The sequence below is a fragment of the Trachymyrmex septentrionalis genome, unplaced genomic scaffold, assembly GCF_001594115.1.
Source record: "Trachymyrmex septentrionalis isolate Tsep2-gDNA-1 unplaced genomic scaffold, Tsep1.0 scaffold114, whole genome shotgun sequence".
In the NCBI taxonomy this organism is placed as follows: Eukaryota; Metazoa; Arthropoda; class Insecta; order Hymenoptera; family Formicidae; genus Trachymyrmex; species Trachymyrmex septentrionalis.
The window spans coordinates 112925-131676 of record NW_017304269.1 but is presented as its reverse complement, the minus strand read 5'-3'; the positions used below and the strand labels follow the sequence as shown (position 1 = coordinate 131676).

Below are 18752 nucleotides of genomic sequence, written 5' to 3'. Positions count from 1 at the left end.
GGGGGGGGGGGTGGGTCATTTTAATTTATCCAGTCGATTTTCTCAAAATCTTCAAGTATAAGATAACAATGTCTTAGATCAAAGTTGTTTAATTACTAGAGCGAAGCAGGAAAGATGGTAATCTTGGTTAATTTTAAGGTGTTCTTAAAATGTTCTTCTTACGTCAAGGATTACTTAAAATTTTTTAAATGGAATTATATATATATATTACATAATGTAATTCCTCTAATTATACTGTATATAAAAATATTAAGATAGAGGTACTAAAAAACCAATAGTTTATGAAAGATTTTATACTTTTATTTTAGCATATATTGACATGAAATATTAAATATCTCGTAAACTATTAACTTTTTGATAATTATACCTTAATATTTTTATGAATAGAATAATGAGACGAATTAATTGGTGTAAAGAAAACACATAATTGCTTATTTTAAAAATTATCTCTTTTGCCTACATATTTTTTTTAAAGCAACTATGTATTTTTTCTTTACATCAATTGATTTATCTCATTCTGTTATAAAAGTATTAAAGTACTAAATATTATCAAAAGCTTAATAGAATTTATGAGATATTTAATATTTTATGTTATATGTAATGTGTGTACTAGAATAAAGTATATAAAACATCTGGTAAACTATTGATTTTTTTAGCATCTCTATCTCGACACTTTTATATACAAAATAATTAGAGGAATTATTTATTATGTAACAAAAACTATATAATTTAATTTAAAAAATTTTAAATAACCTTGATTTCATCTTAAAGATATTTCAATTAAGGTTACCATCTTTTTTTCTTCTAGTAAGAATAACTTTTGCCTGAAATATTTTATTTAAAAAATTTGTAGAAAATCGGTGGGATAAATAAAATGGTCCACTACGTATGTTCGTGTATGTTACACCTTTAATTTTTCAAGTGCATTTTGTATTATGTGGAATATGAAGTCATAATTAGAATTTTTTCTCTCTGATATGGAATTATAGATAATATAAAATGGACTCCAAGTTTACAAGTAATTGAAGTTTTTTGCAACTTGAAAAATTTTCAAATAACTGTTCCAAAGATGTAAAAATTGTTTCGAAAAGGTTTTACTGAAGTGTTTATTCTTTATTTATAGTTTTTTGCACTGAATATGTTATTCTGTAATATCGTAATTTCTAAATTAGTATACACATTCCATATTTATTTGTTTAATTCTTATTCTGAAAAATGTCAATTTGTTTTGTCGTTATGTACTTAGGTAATTTATGCATCAGCATGGGACATCGAGTACGTATCTATTTATCGATTTCCGAATCACGACGCGGCTTATGCTATAGTTTCCTTCAAATCTCATCGCAACGCAGCTTTAGCGAGACGAAAATTGAGACCTGAAAGACTTTTCAAATGCAACGAAGTCCACGTCGAATGGGCGCGTGTAGATTGGAATCCTTCTAATGTGGTAAGCGGGAAATTATAACTTTTATTTTTTTTTAAATGATACATTTCAATAATTAAAATTGAAGCACTGAAATCTATCGATTACGTAAATCCACTTTTTTGATCGATTTTTTTTTTTGAAAATAATTTATTTTTGTTAACCCTAACTATACACATTTTTTTTCTACCCTTGATGTACACACTCGGGTCTTTGGGATCCCATTCATATTTGTTACCGTGACTCGGTAAAAATGGATATATTTCCATTAATTTTGTTTTTCAATTGATGGAGAATTGATTAAGAAACATGTCCATAATGTATAAAGTCAATAGAATTAAAGGAGCTTCGAGATATATAGATCCAAAGAAAAAGAAAAGTTTAGAAACAAGAAAAAATCTTTATTTAGCAAATTGTGCTGAGGTTTCTGGGATCTCAATGTGTATAGCTAGAATTAAATTTACGTACGGAAATGTTCAAAATATCTTCTTCTTTTAATTTTTTTTTAATTACAATTTGTGACAAATTATTTTGCGTCACTGCTTCAATTTAACATAAAAAAATAATCGAAAAAAGATAATAACAAATTATAAGATTTATCGAATCACATTTTTTTATTTTATTGAATATTATATATCATATTGGAATATGCGCATACTATTGTTATTTCCTTAACTTAAATCAGTAAGAGAATTCTTACCAATAGTAAGGGCTCCAAATTAAAACCATTTTTTTTCTCTTCCATGCTATTACATGACCGGGTTAGACAAGGACGAACAATTAGAGTTGATTATTCGTTCTTGGATATTATCTTACGAGATTTGATATACACAAAAAAAGATCGAGATGATCATGCACTCTCAAGTTTTTCTTCGATTCGTCACTGCATTCATTCTGAATCATCGGTAGAGCGCTAAGCGGCTTGAAGTAGTTCATGTATTGTCCAAGACGTGGCGCTAGTACGCAGTTTGTCGTTTTAATCAATCTAGAGAGCTAGATGTGTGCCAGACAGGACAGCATCGGCGGTATCAGCTGATCGCATGTAGTTCCATTCACACGGTCGCGTTAGACAGTTCTTTCCTTTCTGAATCTCTTTCTCTTTCTCGATTAATCATGAGTGTCTCGAAAGTGCCGAGTAACGATTATTGTGACTATCGCAGCCCGTTATCTACTCGATATGCTTCGAAGGAAATGCGATACAATTTCAGTGATCAGAACAAGTTTAGCACATGGCGCAAGCTTTGGATTTATCTGGCCAAAGCTGAAATGGTATGTGTTTCCGAACGGTAAGAGTAGAGTACTGCTACTTACCTGTCTGTATTATTAACATTGCTCGGACAGAATAACTAGATTTAATGTATATTTGCAAGTAACTCTTTTTCCTCTTTTTTTCTTTGATAACACGCGTTATTGTGAAAAGTACATCAGACAAATTTTCTTATTAATAATTATATTTCGCGTTATGACGATACGAGTCATTGTTCTGGTAAAAATTTTCTTCAAAATTTTTTTTATAATTTTTCAGAATGTTTAAAAATCTGAGAACTTTTCTAAAAAAAATTGTAAAACTATTCAAAAATTTTGAAAAATTAAAAAATGGACAAACCCTGAGTGATTTCCGACAGGTTTTAGCCGGTGCTTGTTATTCACTAAAGTTATGAATAAAAGAAATTTAAGAAATATTGTCTTATTTCTATTTCTAGTATATACCTAAAATGTATAGTTTTTAATATTGCATGTGGGAGAAATAAGACGTTTTTAAGCTTCTTCAACTTTTTTGCTAATAACTTTTTCGTAAATAACGAGTGCCTGCTAAAACTCGTTGCGAGGTCATTCAGGATCATGACCTTGACAACATATATCAAGATTAAGGGCTGCATTCCTTATACTGTATGTATAATTATCATAATTTTTATTTTCTGTCTCCAAAGGATTTCGCAGTCTCCAATGATTAACTTATGTTCTGCTTTTGGTTTAAAAATAGTCTAATATTTTTCTTTTTACCAAGATATCTATCACTGTTTTACTAAACCAGAATCTCGCAACAAGATTATTATAGTCTTGTAGAGTATTTTCTATATAACTAAGAAAAAATGACATAACGATAACCCGTGCATTACCGAAGATTAAATGACGATTTACGCAGCCAATTGAAATCTAAAATCTGGATATGTATGGCATTATTTAGAATAGATTTCGATCGAAATTATTCAATTATTTTTTAGATTTTGATTCTGTGTTTTCTAAGAAAAATGAAATAATTTCGATTGGAATTCATCTCGACTTGTTTCATGATACGAATTCATTCAGATTTGTTTTATGATAGATGCCTGTAGACTTCAATTCACTCAGAGTCATGATCTAGAATGTACATGTCAAGTCCAAGAGGTGACTTCGATAAACAGGATATTTATCGTGCCGTGATATATCACACTGTGTTTTATGAAAAACAAATATAATTTACTTGCTTCCAAAACTTGTATAGATTTTATAGACACGGGATTTGCGCGAGAATATTTTTGAATGAAAAAGTTTAGTTTATGACAAACAAGTATAGGGATAAGCTCGAGAAGATTACGAAATTATTTTTAACGTCTCATATTGCCACACATCTTATCTATTGACGCCGTATGTTTTGAAAATATGATTATCTTGGGGTTTGCAAGGATGATTTAAAACACCATTTTTATTATAAAAAGAATTACAATTATATGCTTCAATGATATGTTAAAATACACATTTCGATTTGAATATCGATCAACTACGAGAATTCCAGAAAATTCAATGAAATCAAATCATTGGACATATACGAATTTCCGTTGATTATGAAACAATAAAGTATAGCATATTCCAATATGATGTTACTTTACATAATTTTTATGTTATTAAGATAAGATTAAAATCCTATTCATTCATCACTATACTATTTCAAATTATGACTTTAGAAGCAAAAAATTACATAATAAAAATTTTTTGCAAAATATATTAATATAAAAATATGTTTCTATAGAACACCATTTATATAGTTGATATGTGTGGAATTAATTTGTAAAATATATCGAAAATTCTCCTTTTATTTCATTGATTAATAAATAATCATATCTGGGAATTAATTAATTAAAAAAAATCAAAAACAATTTAATTTCTTCTAAAAAAAAAAAAAAAGAGTTTTTGATGTATTTTATAAGTCCATTCTATTGCAAATATTTCTATTCAAATATAATCTTTTTGCCAGAATTTTTATTGTGTTTTCTTGCTTCTAACGTCATAATCTGAGATTGTAGTAATAAGCTAACAGGAATCTTAATGCCAGTTGATCAATGAATCGGTGCAATCAAATCTTTGCTTTCACCTTAGCAATATTTAGTTCTTCCTTCATATAAATCGCATTTCCATATTGCCAGTATGAAGATCGTGGCAGTGTTGACGATAAAGGTGACGTACAGATTACCCGGAAATATCTGCAGTCCAAGAAGACTACGTCCACGTCAGTTTCACCGATACAAAACGAATCTTCTAACCACGGCCGGAAAAAGATTTTGCCAATCTGCCCACCGAATGGCCAGGTTAATCCATCGGTCACTAAACCCACCAATCACAACTGTAACGCCACTCGTTACTCTACTATGCTAGCCATATCGGGCATGAACGATTCTTTGCAGGACAAGGACGAGAAGCAGCAGATGATGCTCACGGATATCAATGATAACGTACAGCCACCGAACAAGTATTATCATTTCCAGGACAAGACGCAACGAAAGAAAGAGACGAACAGTTTCCCCAACTTTAATATATGGAGTTCCAATCTGATGCCCACGTTACCCAACTCGTCTACAAGTCCCGATAATCCATTGACTTACGATTCGCTGGACAAATTTCCGAGCAATTCGTCGCACGATTGGGAGAACGACGCGAAATATCTGTCGCCTTCCTTGTTTAACGAATATCAATGCTCAAACGATTCCGGTGTTTCGAATTGCCAACCCAGTTTCTCTACCAGCAAGACGGTTGATCAGACTGGACAAGTCACCACTGTCCATGGTCAGAACTATCCGGCATGTTATGTGCTGCTGCAGCAGCCAGCTTATCTCTATTCGAAGGACGTTGCAGCTTATCCGCAATCCTCGGCCGTCATTCGTCACGTTCATAACTGTGATTGTCGATCGTACCAATGTAACCAGCAGATTGGTATGCGAAGATCGATTACGGATCCAGGTCCCATCAGCAAGAAATTCGACTATGAATTCTGGCACGGTGAAATCCTGATGAAATCAGGAAATGGCAACGCGATATCGCGTACAACCAACGCTACGTCATGCTACGTTAAGAATTACGCACCGAATCTTGTTGTGAATTTTACACCGATTTATCCGGCCGCGGAAAATGTGACAGCTTGTTTCGGTCCGCTCGTGGCAAACAGCAGCGAGAAACGGCCCAGACCGATCTTGAAGCAAGAAGCTGCTCGCGCTCAGCTATGATTTCTTCCTTTCCTCTCTTTCTTTTGTTTTTTTCTTTTGACATTTTATGTAGATTTTATAGAACGGCGGCGTTTTTACGTTTATTTCATGTGCTCTAATGGGATAATTATTAAGGTATAATTTTTGTTTTTAATTATTGACATTGCTGCCAAAGAGAAAGATTCGCACTAGTAGTACAAAAAAATTTTTTTTAAATGTAAGCATATAAGCGTTGCTAAGTTCTTCGCAATTTTTTCAATTTATAGCTTAAATGTAACTCGCGATTATTTTTATTTTGTAGCATTTTATTGATAAATGCGATGTTACCATTTTTTTTTTAAATCGCGCATAATCGTTGGCATCTAACTATTTTTTAACGATCTATGTAATAGCGGTTCATTTGCATAGATTGCAGATTTACATTAGGTTAAGTCTCGCGCTGACATATTTATTATATTTATTTTATATAAATGCATGATGAACTGCCCGTATATTTTCTGAACGCAGTTTTCGGGTCTCAGATTTTTTATCGTTATATTTTTTGTTATTATCAGTGCTCGAAGTGAGAGAACTTCGAGATTCGCTAGAAATTAAGGTTTCTGACTAAATCACTGCAATCATTTCATGTTACAAGAGAAATAATATGTTGAAACTTCTTGCATGTCATTTTCAGGCAAAGAGAATTTTAAAACGATAAAACGACATAATGAAATCACTTCAAAACGCTAAAGTCATTTTTATTGTCCTGCCAGTTAGTAGATAGTCATAAGGGACATGAAAATCTATTACGCGTATTTTCACTTCACTTGCTTTTTACAACTATTTATTGACTATAAAGAAGATAAGGGTGACTTCGGGAAAAATAATAAGATGCTTTAAAACATTTATATAAAAATGGATTATATCTTATTATTATTTTACTCAAATTCTCTTTATTCATAAGTGGCATGTAAGAAACTTCAACGTGTCATTTCTTTATCATATCACGATCCAATATGGTCGCGGCGGCTAGTCAGGAACCTTAAGCCAAATCATTCTCATTTCCGAGAAATCATGCTATATTTTAAGAATACAAGACTGAAAATGGAAGATAAAGATAAAATCGACATTAAGCCAGCGTTACATTAATAATGTTACAGCAGATTACAAATGACGCGCATCCCGCCGCTGGCTGTGCATCCCGCACTTGATATCATGTTTCGAGGAATGTCACAAAGAAGTATGAATCATGTTCTTTCGATAGTGTTATCTTACACTAATTGTGTTAAGTTACAGCTAATAATAATCAACAACGCGATCAGCGTTGCTTATTTCTTCTCAGCATGTCCGCGCGAAGACAAATATACTTTTAAGTTTCTCGCTATTCCTAATAACTATTATTGTAAGGAATAAATATTTTTAAGGAAGTAATCACGATCGACGTTTTCGATCACAATGTGCGTTTTATGCAACGCGAGATATGTAATTGTGATTGTTGTTTACGTGGTGGTGGGAGAAGCCATTTGCTTTTGCAATCGACTGTATTTTGGATAAGTATCTGATTTCTGCGAATAGAAATAACTTTTCATCAGCTGAAGCCCAGCGCACAATGGAAGAAATAGGAATAAATATTAAATAAAAAAAATTAGGAATAGGAATTAAATATAACGCATAATGAATAAGATACGATATATTTTATATTTTTTATTTGTATCTCTTCTGTGCGTTATGTTTAATTTGTATTTCTAATTTGTTTTATTTCTCTAATTCTCTTTATTCGTGCTAACATTTCTTTCATTGTGCGCAGAGCTTAACTTCAACAATCTTTTACGTATCATTATTCAAACACTTACAGTTTTGATGCCTCGATCACGAAAATGCAATCGACAATTGGCACATCGTAACTTTCTTGAGTCCGTGCCTTCGAATCTGCTTGTTATCTGACATATTAAATATTTTGCATTAATAATGAATCAATTTAATTGAATAAAATTCATTTCTTCTTCCAAAATGTAGTTTTATTTATCAAAGTGGATACAAAGTCTTTTTCAATCGAAAACAAGTCACGGAATAATTTTTTTTTCGTTCAAAATTGAAACGATAAATTTATAGCATGCAATTGACATGCGCGGCGTGTGTATATTGCTCTTTTGCTACTACAACATAATTATTATTTTTTAATTACTTGTGGAAAAAAGAATCGAAACATAAAGAAAAAAGTATATACGTACTTAAAAATTACATTTTATTCCTCCATAATCAGTTATTACATCAAAATTGCATTTCAAAATTAACGAAATTACAAAATTTTTATATTCCAAATGTTCAAACTTATTTTCTGGAAAATTTTGTTTTTTGAGTTGTGTTGCAGCAAATGAGTGATGTGTGTTTAATCGTAATGGGAATGGATCGTTTACCTTTCTACTTTTCAGCGGAGCGCAAAATTCACAAAAGTGTCTCCCCTTTCTATCCTTAAAGACGATATAATAGCTTGAATTGTCCGAAGTTGGCGTTAAACTCTGAAAAGCACGCGGTTGAGACAGTACAAATCAAGGACCTGAGAAATTTGCAGATTTTTAAATTTTCAGAATAATGAGAATAGTCGCTTTGAAATCACCTTCTGTGGCCTATAGAGCGAACAAGCAGCGTTCAACTGACGTTCAATTATAGGATTCGGCGTTCCAGTCCTTGCTGAATGCTCGCTCTAGAATAGGAATAAAGATTCAACGCATAATTGGAGTTTACTTTCCAACTCTCTTGATAGCTTAAGAACAGGAACGTTTTTATACTCCTTGAATATTCTGATTATCAAGTATCGTTCTGGATGCCATTCTTTCGGGGCTGCAGTCCTCATTTATCACGAATACATTTCTAAGTGACAAGCAAAGTTCCTAATTATTGCGTCGATTGTACACGGAAAGAACGGTTTTTCCGTGTACGAAATATTTAAAAAATTAACTAAAGATCTGAATATAATTTTGTTTTAATCACCAAAATAATTTTGTAGGATGCTCAAACTGGTTGCCAGGTTGTTAAAATTTTTCACAATATTATCATCAAGATTTAATATTAAAATTATCGGTTATTATTATTGGTTGTATCTAAATGCATAAATCAATTATATTAAAGAATTCTACGACAGTTGCAAAATTACTTTCTCTACTAAACGCAGCCATTGATTATTTCTATTTGTTAGGTTACTTAATTGCATTTTTTGTATACAAGATAGAATTTGACATTTTTTTGCTCTCTTCACAATAATTATTTCCTCTATACTATAAAATATTTTTGTATCATTTTCTTTATTTTCATAATTATCCACTTGATCCATTTAATGAATAAAAAAACATTGATATTTTTAATATTAAGCGTTCTATATTATTATTTTTATTGATTCAATAGAATTATTTTCAACTCTAATTAAATTTTTACTTTGACAAAACCGTTCTTTTCATGTAGTCTCGATTTGTCGCATTTGTGAGAATCTTTAGTTGCTTACGCGTCCGTAATTGGATCCACCTTATTTGATTTTAAGTGTAACAACGTTCGAGATTTCGTTCTACTACTTAGCGGCGTGCTTAACATTCTGCTCCTAAAACGATTATTTCCCGTATATTGAATTATTTGTTTCATCAGACCATGCAACGATGGTCGATTTCGCTATGCACGAAACGCATTGAATCAATTAACATATCGCTTTATATAGTAACACCTACATGTCTATCGACGATTCCTTTAAGTTTGGGCTTTCTTGTTCCATTACACCTCTAAACTCTTGATTAATTCTAGCGCTGTGTTCTCCTCCTCCCTTACTTCTTTCGATCTTTTTTCCTCTGATTGTCTTCTCTTCGCTTCCTTTCATGCTGTCCTTGTGTCTTTCCTTTATGTTTTCATGCCCTAGGATCTTTTCGAATATATCGGACTCTTTAGTTTTCGCAAGTTTTATTTTGGTTTTTCCCGCAATTTTCTGATCGATGTCCTCTCTTATGCCTTTTTTCATTTCTATCGCAGCCATTTTTTGTTTGTAGCTAAAACGGAAAGTCATGCAAGGAGAGGATTTGGGATAGTTCTTAATATTGTACATAGCAGAAATAAAACATTATTACTTAAACTTTTTTATTAATAACTTTTTAACGGATAAGGTCTGACGGAGTAAAACTTAGAGGATCGTGACCTTGAAAATAAGCGTCGTCGAAGCGGATCCTCTGTTCGATATATTTACCAATTTTAAATTCAATACTGTTATAATTATTTTAAATTGTTTTAATTATTTTAAAATATATGTTATTTAATTATTTTAAATTAAATACCGTCGCGAAAAATAACTCAACTTCCTTTACATATTATCTAGAAGAGATAACAGAATTTTTGGACAGAATAATCGTTTTTAATTTTTTGTTTTATTTTATTGATTGTTTTATTTTATGACACGCACGATGCATGCACACGCACACAAACACACATACATACTCGATATCCGGGGCGGTCTGCATTTTCTTGTCCGGTTCATAAAATGAAGAAATATATGCGTGGGTTGTTGGATGCCTTAGTTTTGTAATACTGCTCCCGCTTTCAACCTCTATAAATGAGAATTATTCACAAATAATCATCGATGTCATGCGTTATCGCGCGAAATTCAGTCAGAAACATTTTTTTCTCCTTTTTTAAATTGCTTTGTTGCTATACTAGTAAAAAAATTTACAAATTAAAAATTTACCAAATATTTCTGCTATATGAAAGGAAACAGTTTCATTGAATTCAAATTTAATTTAAAAAATTTAAATTCATTTTAAATATTTTTATAAAAGTTTTATAGATTATATGTTACTTTCTGAAATGAAGTAAAAAGGTAATAAAGAAAGAAGAAGGGAAGTTTAAACATGGAATATTTCGAAGGTAACACTATCTGCTCCAGTGCCTCTTGGTTGTCACGTCTACTATATGCCCCAAGCTGGAGCACATAGTGACAATTGTATTTTCTTTAAATACACAATAGGAGCTTACAAAGATTATGTTTCCATAATTATTATGATCCAAAACATGAAGTAAGCTGAAAACGAGCTCACTTCTGGCTAAAACTTAAGTTGCAGAACTCGAAAAGGAAAATATATCACTACGTGACCATTGCGCCTTTCGAAGTAACAACTTTGATTAATTTGTAATTCTGAACAATTTCACACAATTCTATATGATATTACAATAGATTTACTTGTAATCTGCTGTGTCTCACTCATTTTATGAGGAGATTTTACTTTTGACATCAGTGATCTCGTATATTTTAATTGCTGTGATTGTTGTTGCAGCTGTTTTATCTTATCCTCAGCGCATTTGCATCTGCAAGAGAAAAGAATCGTGTCATTTTCTAAGAGATTTTCTAGATATAAAAGCTAGCAAATTACTTAGGGCAACACGACCCGCTGGTATCTCCACGAAGAAACTGCACGACAGTGGGATAATTCCATTGTGGATGTTGCAAACAATGCGTACTGGGCACATGAGCTCCTACGGTGATGGGAAGCTGTATGTGTTGATGACAGAATTCGCATTTGCTTAATGTCTGTATCGGTGTTTCCTTCATGATTCTTTTCGGAGTCTGATCTTATTCGAAAACGCACATAGAAATTTAAGAAACAACAAAATAACCGACAAAAGCGATATCTTTTCGACAAGTCATAAAAAATACAAAGTAGGATATTTTTGATATCCCAATAGCTTTTTTTTTTAAATACTTTCTTCAATGATTCATAATTAATAAAACACTGAATTATTCTTTACATCTTTTACATAAAGATAAATGCAAAATTTTTATTAATTGTGAACTAATTTGTCTTAAATATAATAAATGTGTATGAATAACATTCATACATGTAATAAATTTACGGACACGCGAATAATGAGAAGGTTTAAAGAAAAGAGATTTAAATAATTAGTCCTATATCCAATATCCTCGCCTAAATTTACTGAATGTGTGTGCGCGCGCGTATGTATGTGTGTGTGTGTGTGTGTGTGTGTGTGTGTGTGTGTGTGTGTGTGTGTGTGTGTGTTTGAATACTACTTATATACATTATTATTTAGCATAAATTGTTTTATAATTAAAAATTTTTTTGCATTTAAAGGATGTATAGAATATTAATCTTTACTAATTGTAAATCATTAAAGAATGAAGATTGAATGATATAATGTTGCGATGTCAGAAACATCCACCCTATACAAGTAATGTGCTAAGAAGAAATCTTGTCAAATCCGACTCACTTGACATTCCATGACGGACATCTTTTTCGATTCCGTTTGAATTTGAGCGATGCCAAGATTGTATAATGATGGTACGCAGGTAGGACAGTCAATGTATTCTCGCCGTCGAGAATATCCGATTTTGCGATAACAGTGGTCAGGCATTACAATACCTTCCAGTTCACGGGGTACCCTGATGTCACTCAAGCTGGTCGTTATATCACGCCTCGTTATCTACGTTTATACTCAAGATATTTAAATTCAAATGTAAAACAGTGATTTTGAATTCATAGTATTGTAAATTTCAAATAAGTTTATTCGTTAGAGTTATTGCTTCTGAAAAATTAAGTAATTTCGTAATGCTTGAACGTGAAAACGGAACTATTTAATTAGATTAATAAAAATCTTTATCAGTTTACAAATATCCTACTCGTAATTGATTTATTAATTTAATTTAATTAAATAAAAAAACTTAATATAAAGTACTTAATAAAAAGTAATTATTATAATTAGGGTAATAAAAGTTTTTATTATTAATTTCATTAAATTTTAATAGACTGAAATTGTGAATATCTGTAATCTATATAATTGAATGTCCTCATTTTTAATACTTGTGAAGCTTTTCTACGCGACTACTCACTTGGGTTTCAACTCACTTGGGGTGCTTTTAATTCGGCGGCTTTGCGTAGTATAAGTTCCGTCATGTTATTACTGCAACATTGTTCGCAGATTGAGTATCTTTTCTTCCAAAATCTAAATTATATATACTTTTATTATAATTTTATTCAATTGGGTCTGCCTGTCTCTGCTTCGAAGGTTTAAATTTGAACTAACAACTCACGTGAGTACCATTGTGATATCGAGCAAAAAAAATAACGCTGTCAATAGACACAATGTTATTGCTATTATCACTATGAGTTGAAGATAGCCTTTATAAATCAAGAAAATCCCAGCCATAGCAAAAAATAATAGACCAAGTAAAGAGAATAGAGCCATCTGTAATAATTAATATAGAAAAATATTCATATTTGTAATTAATAATATTTGATAAACAATATTTTTTTTTTAGTGAAATTAAAATATTTTATATACAGCATTTTTTACATACAGAATTAAAAAAATTATTAACATTTTAATAACGTGTATCATGATTATTTCTTTTTCAAGTTGTTAATTCATATGTTAGTAAATGATCTATATTCTTGAAAGACATTTAAAATTTTAAAGAAAAGTTTCGAGTTGTTTTTTACATAACTCTGATTTCAATAGATAGTAATGTACAATAGCACGACATAAATTACCAGAATAAGATGCAAGTTGTTCCCGGCAGCGTTGCCGACTAACCCAATAGCTAAGATGAAAGTGTATACGCCTGATAGGATAATCAAGAGGATGCAGACAGTAGCGCTTATCGGCGTAGGATCCATAACAATCATATAAATCATGATCACGAACAATAGCAGCACCGCGAACTGTCTTGAGGGAAAATTTTATTTTAATACAACGAGATATCAGTTTATTCTAATTCTGATATTCTTTGATATTAAGAGATTGCAGTCGAATGAAATAATGGTGTTCAATACGCACGAGTTGAAATACCCTCATTGGCTTGATTACTGCCATTAGCTTCTGCTGATCCATATTCTCGTTTATCTCCGGCATCTTCGCCGTTTTGTTTTTTCCCCGTTATGCTTCTTATCATTTACAAATATTTAAGCGATATTATAACATGTTACAACATAACATATTACAATATAAATTAATAATATGCACGAATATATGAAAAAATTCTATTAAAAATTTTTTGACATTCACCAGGGCATTTGCACATTTTTGTTTCCCTAAAGAATAACTAACTTCGTTCACGTTCGTCTTCCATTTTTATTTGTGAATTTATTTTAAAAAGAAAAGTATAGAGAAAGAATAACATTTTACACTTTCTTCTAATTTATTACATTTATTATATCCTTTCTTTTATTCAAGAATTTTCACATATTATTTTATTGATTTCGAAATATTTTTACATATTTTTTACATTAAAAAATTATTACAAATCAATATTTTGTATTTCGATTTTGTATTTCAATCTCTTATAGCGCCTGCTTGTAACATTCAAAGCATCTAAAAATAAACTCCATATTTCAATAAAATGGGATAAGTGTTCAACGAATGATTTAATTTCCATATCTCGTTATATTTATTTTATTTTTATAATATATAAAATACAAGTATTAGAATTTAGATAAAAAAGAAAGCACATATAGAGTATAAAAATTTATAATGAACAGATTTTGCATGTGCTTTATTAATTTTGCTGCAATTTCAAATTTGTCAGCTTACTATATAATAGTATAAAGATATAATCTTCATTTAAAACAAGTAAAGAAAAATAGATAAGTTAAAATATATAGAAAGAGATATTTTCTATTCTACTTAAAAAATAGCTTAAAATTTGTTATTGCAACATTTTCTAGAAATAAATGTTTTAGGTACAAAAATGGACGGATTGGACGTGGTACGTGGATGGACACTTTTTTCATCCAAATAGCAAAAAATATTTTTAAAATCGCGACAAAGATTGCAATTTCGCGTTTAGTCTCGTTATTAAATAATTATGATAACTATACGAATTTTACTAATAATTAATAAATCTTTTTTATCGATAATTACATATACATGACTTTACATGCTACTACAATGATAACAGATATACTATTACTAATTCTAATTTCTAATATGACTTTATATGTGTTTGATAATTTTACAAAATTAATGTTTTTAAACAAATTTTACAATTCATTTTGCCAAATATGAGATACTATTCAAAAATTTGAAAATTTGCCTATGAAAAGTTATTTACTTTAATTTCCAGTTTTCACCGTTCTCTTCGAACTAGTTGGACATGAATGCAGCGATATCGATGGTTTTTTTTTCAAGTATGAGTGTTTTAAACGCCTCCTACAATTTTGCTTGTCTCTCCATAAGATATTTGTCTTTCTTAGTCAAACCCACAATGGGGTTTTATTGTGAAGTTTTGAAGTGGTTACGGAGAAGCATCAGGTCATGCCTAGACAAATAAGAGAACAACTGAGTTCTCCGTCATGACAACACGCCCCTTCATACATCGTTCGTTCAATTCGACAATTTTTGACTTCCAGAATTTTTGACTACATAATAGTGATTACTATCCTATTCGCCTCCCTATAATTTCTTCTTGTTCTCCATGATGAACTTTCCATTGAAAGGCCATCGTTTTGACACTATTGACGGAATTCTGGCAAATTCACAGGAGCTTAAAACACTTCCAAATTCTTGAATTTTATGAAATAATGGAAAAAAATCTATTGAAATCGCTATATTCGTACCCAAGAGCACTATTTCAAAGACACTAGGGACTAGAAATTAAGATAGTCAATTTTATTTTACAGGAAAATTTTAAAGTTAAAGATAGTACCTCATATCTTTTCTCAACAGATAATATTAAAACTGTGACAATTCAATAAATACACAATTTTTTAATTTTTAATTTCTTAAATCTTTTTCGTTTTATAAAATAATAGCTGCTTTCAGTAGAGATAATAACTTTGCATAACTGTTGTATTAAATATTCTTTAATATGATTGATCGTTCCGTTTTTCATTGCTTTACCAATGAGAATATTTTATTTTAAATTGACCGATTAGCAATGTGTGTTATCAAATCCCTCTCGATTAGTTTTGCCTTAAGTTCCTCACATATTATTATACCACCAATTAAAGCTGTTTTCTTTGCTGAATGCAGCCATTAAAGTATCAAATTAATAGTCGTATAAATTTCAGAAAGTTTTATAAAATTGCTTATGTAATAAATGTTCAGCCGCGTATACATTTAGTGAACGAACATCGAACGCGAATGTTCGGACATTCGTGTTTGTGTTTATGAGCAGTTTAATCTTTTTCTTGATTGCACCGAACTACTAGCATTCGATTAGATTCAATGTTCGTTGCACATAGCAATTGAACTTGTGCAATTTTTATGTAAAATAACAACACAAAGTTTTGCATTCACTGTTCGTTCGGTGTTCGTTCGCTAAGTGTATACACGGCTTTAAAAAATTAAGATCTTTTATATACTTCTTTTTCTTTTTAAATAGACTATCCATAACTTTGGTGATACTCGTGAGTCCTTCAACTCGCTTGAATCAATGGACTTTCTTGCGGAGACGCACATATTCACGCATGTCTTATAATGGCGACAATTTCCGCGATAAATGCCGCTGCGGTTACAAATGTAAATACTGCTGCTGATATAAGCATATCCATGTACTGTTTGCTAGGATGGATCTCATTGTTATGCACATAATAGTAAGGACCATTCATCTGGCGCCAATTATGGATCATCAAGCTTCCGGCCACTACGTGCATAAACGCGCCTACGGTTGCGAACATCAGCAACTGTAACAGTCAATTAATCATGAATCCAATTGCACGATCTCTAATGTTAGCGTGATGAGAAACTTTCAGGAGTCTATGTTTAGTTTTTAATTGCCAGCGGAAATAAACCAGAGGACGCAGATGCGCCTACCCAGCATTTGGAACTCAATTTCGCGATTAGTCACAAATACTGATAATTCTTAGATATTTAGAAAATAACTTTATTTTAATAACTTTTTAACAAGAAACTTTCTCTCCGTCACTCGAATTTAGGAAAAGACTACGTCATATCAATTCCGTATTAGGGATCCATATGTTATGAAATATCCTGTATAGACATAATACATCAGTTTTAATGCAAACAAATCACAAGTGATTGTATGATGAAAAAATATAACTACTACGTAGGCTGCTGGAAAAGTTTCTGCAAATAATATGAAAAAAAAACATGTAAAATTCGGTAAATGGCTTTATTGTTTTTCGAAGTATTCGCCTTTAAGATCGATACATTTTTGCATACGCTCGAACCAATTTTCTTTAATTAAAAAAAAAATAAAATTTGAATTAAATTTTATATAACATTATCTTAAAGCTTCTTAAATTCTTGAATATCGAGCCATGTGCGCACGAGGCAATATGATGGAAGACGCGCCTCTCTCCAAGGGATTTTGAAACTCTAGCCGGCCGCCATGCCAGTATTCTTCTTTTTTTTCAAGTACACACAGAGGAGCGGCCGTTATTGTATTTTATCGCGAAATTTCGTAAAGGATAACGCTCATCTTGTAATACTAATACTAACGTTTGTATCAAAACGAATAAGGCAGATCAATCAAATCATTAACAAAAGTATAATAATACTGCAAAAACAACAAAGTATTCTATGTTTTTTTACTTTTGATTTACGTTAATGTGTTGAAAATTGATCGATTTTGTAAATTTATTCGATTTCGCAATTATTCGTTCGAAATAGAATTATGTACAAAAAAGCTTATTATTATGTTTTCATGTCTATTGTTATGAAGCTGAGATGTTTTTTAATTGTTTGTCACGGTAAACCGCCACAAGTGTCATTGATTACCATGATTATATACATTTCATAATATAAGATGTTGATTTGTGTAGTGAGATTTGCACAGTTGGAAAGTTTTTAATCATTTACAAGTGGGTAAATCATAGTCTCAACACGCGCTCTGATGTATCTGATCTAATGTCGCGCGATTTTTTCATTTAACATATTCTTAAACGACGTGTAAAATGACATCGCAATGAAGCCTTGATAATTAGCGTCCGCTAATTAACACATACGCCGTTGCTACTGTGTAGTGACTCAGCTGACAAATAAACTAGGCGTATCTAGTCGCGCGCGCGTTCTTTGTTATGGACATAATATAACAAGGCCATATTTGCAATAATAATAATATAACAAGTACACATGTTTACAGTATGAGTTGTTAATCCCCGTAACACTTTGAGAAAATTGAAGAACAATATTCATCAAAAATATAACCAATATACGCGCTACGTATTCCTCTTGATATTTATTTCGGTAAATTATTCGGTTATATTATTATTTATCAAAAATTATTCTTTTGTAAGAGAAAAAGAATATAATTAACACGTGTTAAAGAGAACGTTAGACCATTTAAACACTTTGAAAATTCATCACGCAAATTCCGTGATTAACTCGAAATCGATCTTCGTTTTCTTTATAAAAGAAATATTGAAATATTTAAAATTGTAAAGCTCATCCTTGGAATCATCTTATAGTCTTTTACTCTTATACCCTGCACGAAGATGCATAGAATATAAATGTTGTACTTGTTTCTTCTTTACGAAGAAACTACGGATTGTAAATTCGCAAGACATACCAAACAAATTTTATTTAAATTCTAACATATTTAATAGAAAATAGACATTACCGTTCTTTTTGGCACGCGATCACCCAGCATATGGCTGATGATGAAGAGTGCATTGATGAGAATATAGCCGGCGACCGAGACGTAGATAGTGGCTGCATCGTCCAGCTTGAATCGCGGTCTATTGAACATGCGCTGGAATGAATTCATCGGATCCACTGACAAACCGATTGCAAAGATGGCCAGTATCTGCAGTGAAATATTAAAACATATTTAAATTTCAGGAGTGCTGAAAAAGTCGCACATCTTTTCTAGATTTTTTTATTTTCGTGAATTCTGAAATATTTAAAGACTATAAATATTCTAAGAAATTAATATGTATTTAACGCTATCA

At 31.2% G+C, this 18752-nt stretch overlaps 4 protein-coding genes across 11 annotated transcripts in view; 2 read left to right on the top strand and 2 right to left on the bottom strand.

Moving 5' to 3' along the window:
• The window catches only part of LOC108753053 (RNA-binding protein 47-like), a 3644-nt gene extending 2179 nt beyond the window's left edge, over positions 1–1465 (top strand). The window contains exon 3 of the mRNA XM_018494392.1: positions 1247–1465. Within this exon, the coding sequence (XP_018349894.1) occupies positions 1247–1465 (219 nt within the window). The remainder of the gene's footprint in view (positions 1–1246) is intronic.
• A 987-nt stretch (positions 1466–2452) lies between these two features.
• Positions 2453–18752, top strand: part of LOC108753487 (adenylosuccinate lyase) — a 32715-nt gene continuing 16415 nt past the window's right edge. The window contains exons 1-2 of one of the 3 annotated variants that reach the window (XM_018495095.1): positions 2453–2692; positions 4828–6006. In XM_018495095.1, coding sequence (XP_018350597.1) covers positions 2537–2692; positions 4828–5901 — 1230 coding nt within the window. In that variant the 5' untranslated portion in view covers positions 2453–2536 and the 3' untranslated portion in view covers positions 5902–6006. Of the gene's footprint in view, positions 2693–4827; positions 6007–17521; positions 17532–18752 lie in introns of those variants that run through there. The other 2 variants (XM_018495081.1, XM_018495089.1) reach the window with 2 other exon arrangements.
• On the bottom strand, positions 6708–13923 carry LOC108753471. Of its 2 annotated transcripts, XM_018495062.1 has the most exons (15): positions 13678–13923; positions 13392–13562; positions 12932–13086; positions 12747–12843; positions 12112–12324; positions 11259–11452; positions 11069–11193; positions 10330–10438; positions 9576–9887; positions 9359–9451; positions 8649–8730; positions 8477–8563; positions 8277–8378; positions 7713–7799; positions 6708–7424 (listed from the first exon to the last, which is right to left on the bottom strand). In XM_018495062.1, the coding sequence occupies exons 1-15, from the start codon at positions 13750–13752 to the stop codon at positions 7359–7361; spliced, it is 1968 nt and encodes a 655-aa protein (XP_018350564.1). In that variant the 5' UTR covers positions 13753–13923; the 3' UTR covers positions 6708–7358. The 2 variants fall into 2 exon arrangements, with proteins under 2 accessions (XP_018350564.1, XP_018350573.1); XM_018495071.1 differs by lacking the exons at positions 13392–13562; positions 13678–13923 and having other exon boundaries at positions 12940–12992.
• LOC108753504 overlaps positions 15638–18752 on the bottom strand; it is a 9702-nt gene continuing 6587 nt past the window's right edge. For all 5 annotated transcript variants that reach the window (XM_018495124.1, XM_018495143.1, XM_018495133.1 and 2 more), the window contains exons 3-4: positions 18422–18607; positions 15638–16523 (exon numbers count right to left, since the gene is read on the bottom strand). In XM_018495124.1, the coding sequence (XP_018350626.1) occupies positions 16302–16523; positions 18422–18607 (408 nt within the window). In that variant the 3' untranslated portion in view covers positions 15638–16301. The remainder of the gene's footprint in view (positions 16524–18421; positions 18608–18752) is intronic.

Excerpts from the sequence above, each read along its gene's own strand:
- LOC108753471 (XM_018495062.1), bottom strand. The coding sequence starts at position 13,752 with ATGCCGGAGATAAACGAGAATATGGATCAGCAGAAGCTAATGGCAGTA. Across the intron at positions 11,194-11,258 it reads AGCGGGTCGTGTTGCCCTAA|ATGCAAATGCGCTGAGGATA; the intron begins GTAATTTGCTAG and ends TTTCTCTTGCAG. Across the intron at positions 9,888-10,329 it reads CAGACCGCCCCGGATATCGA|CTACAAACAAAAAATGGCTG; the intron begins GTATGTATGTGT and ends TTTCCGTTTTAG.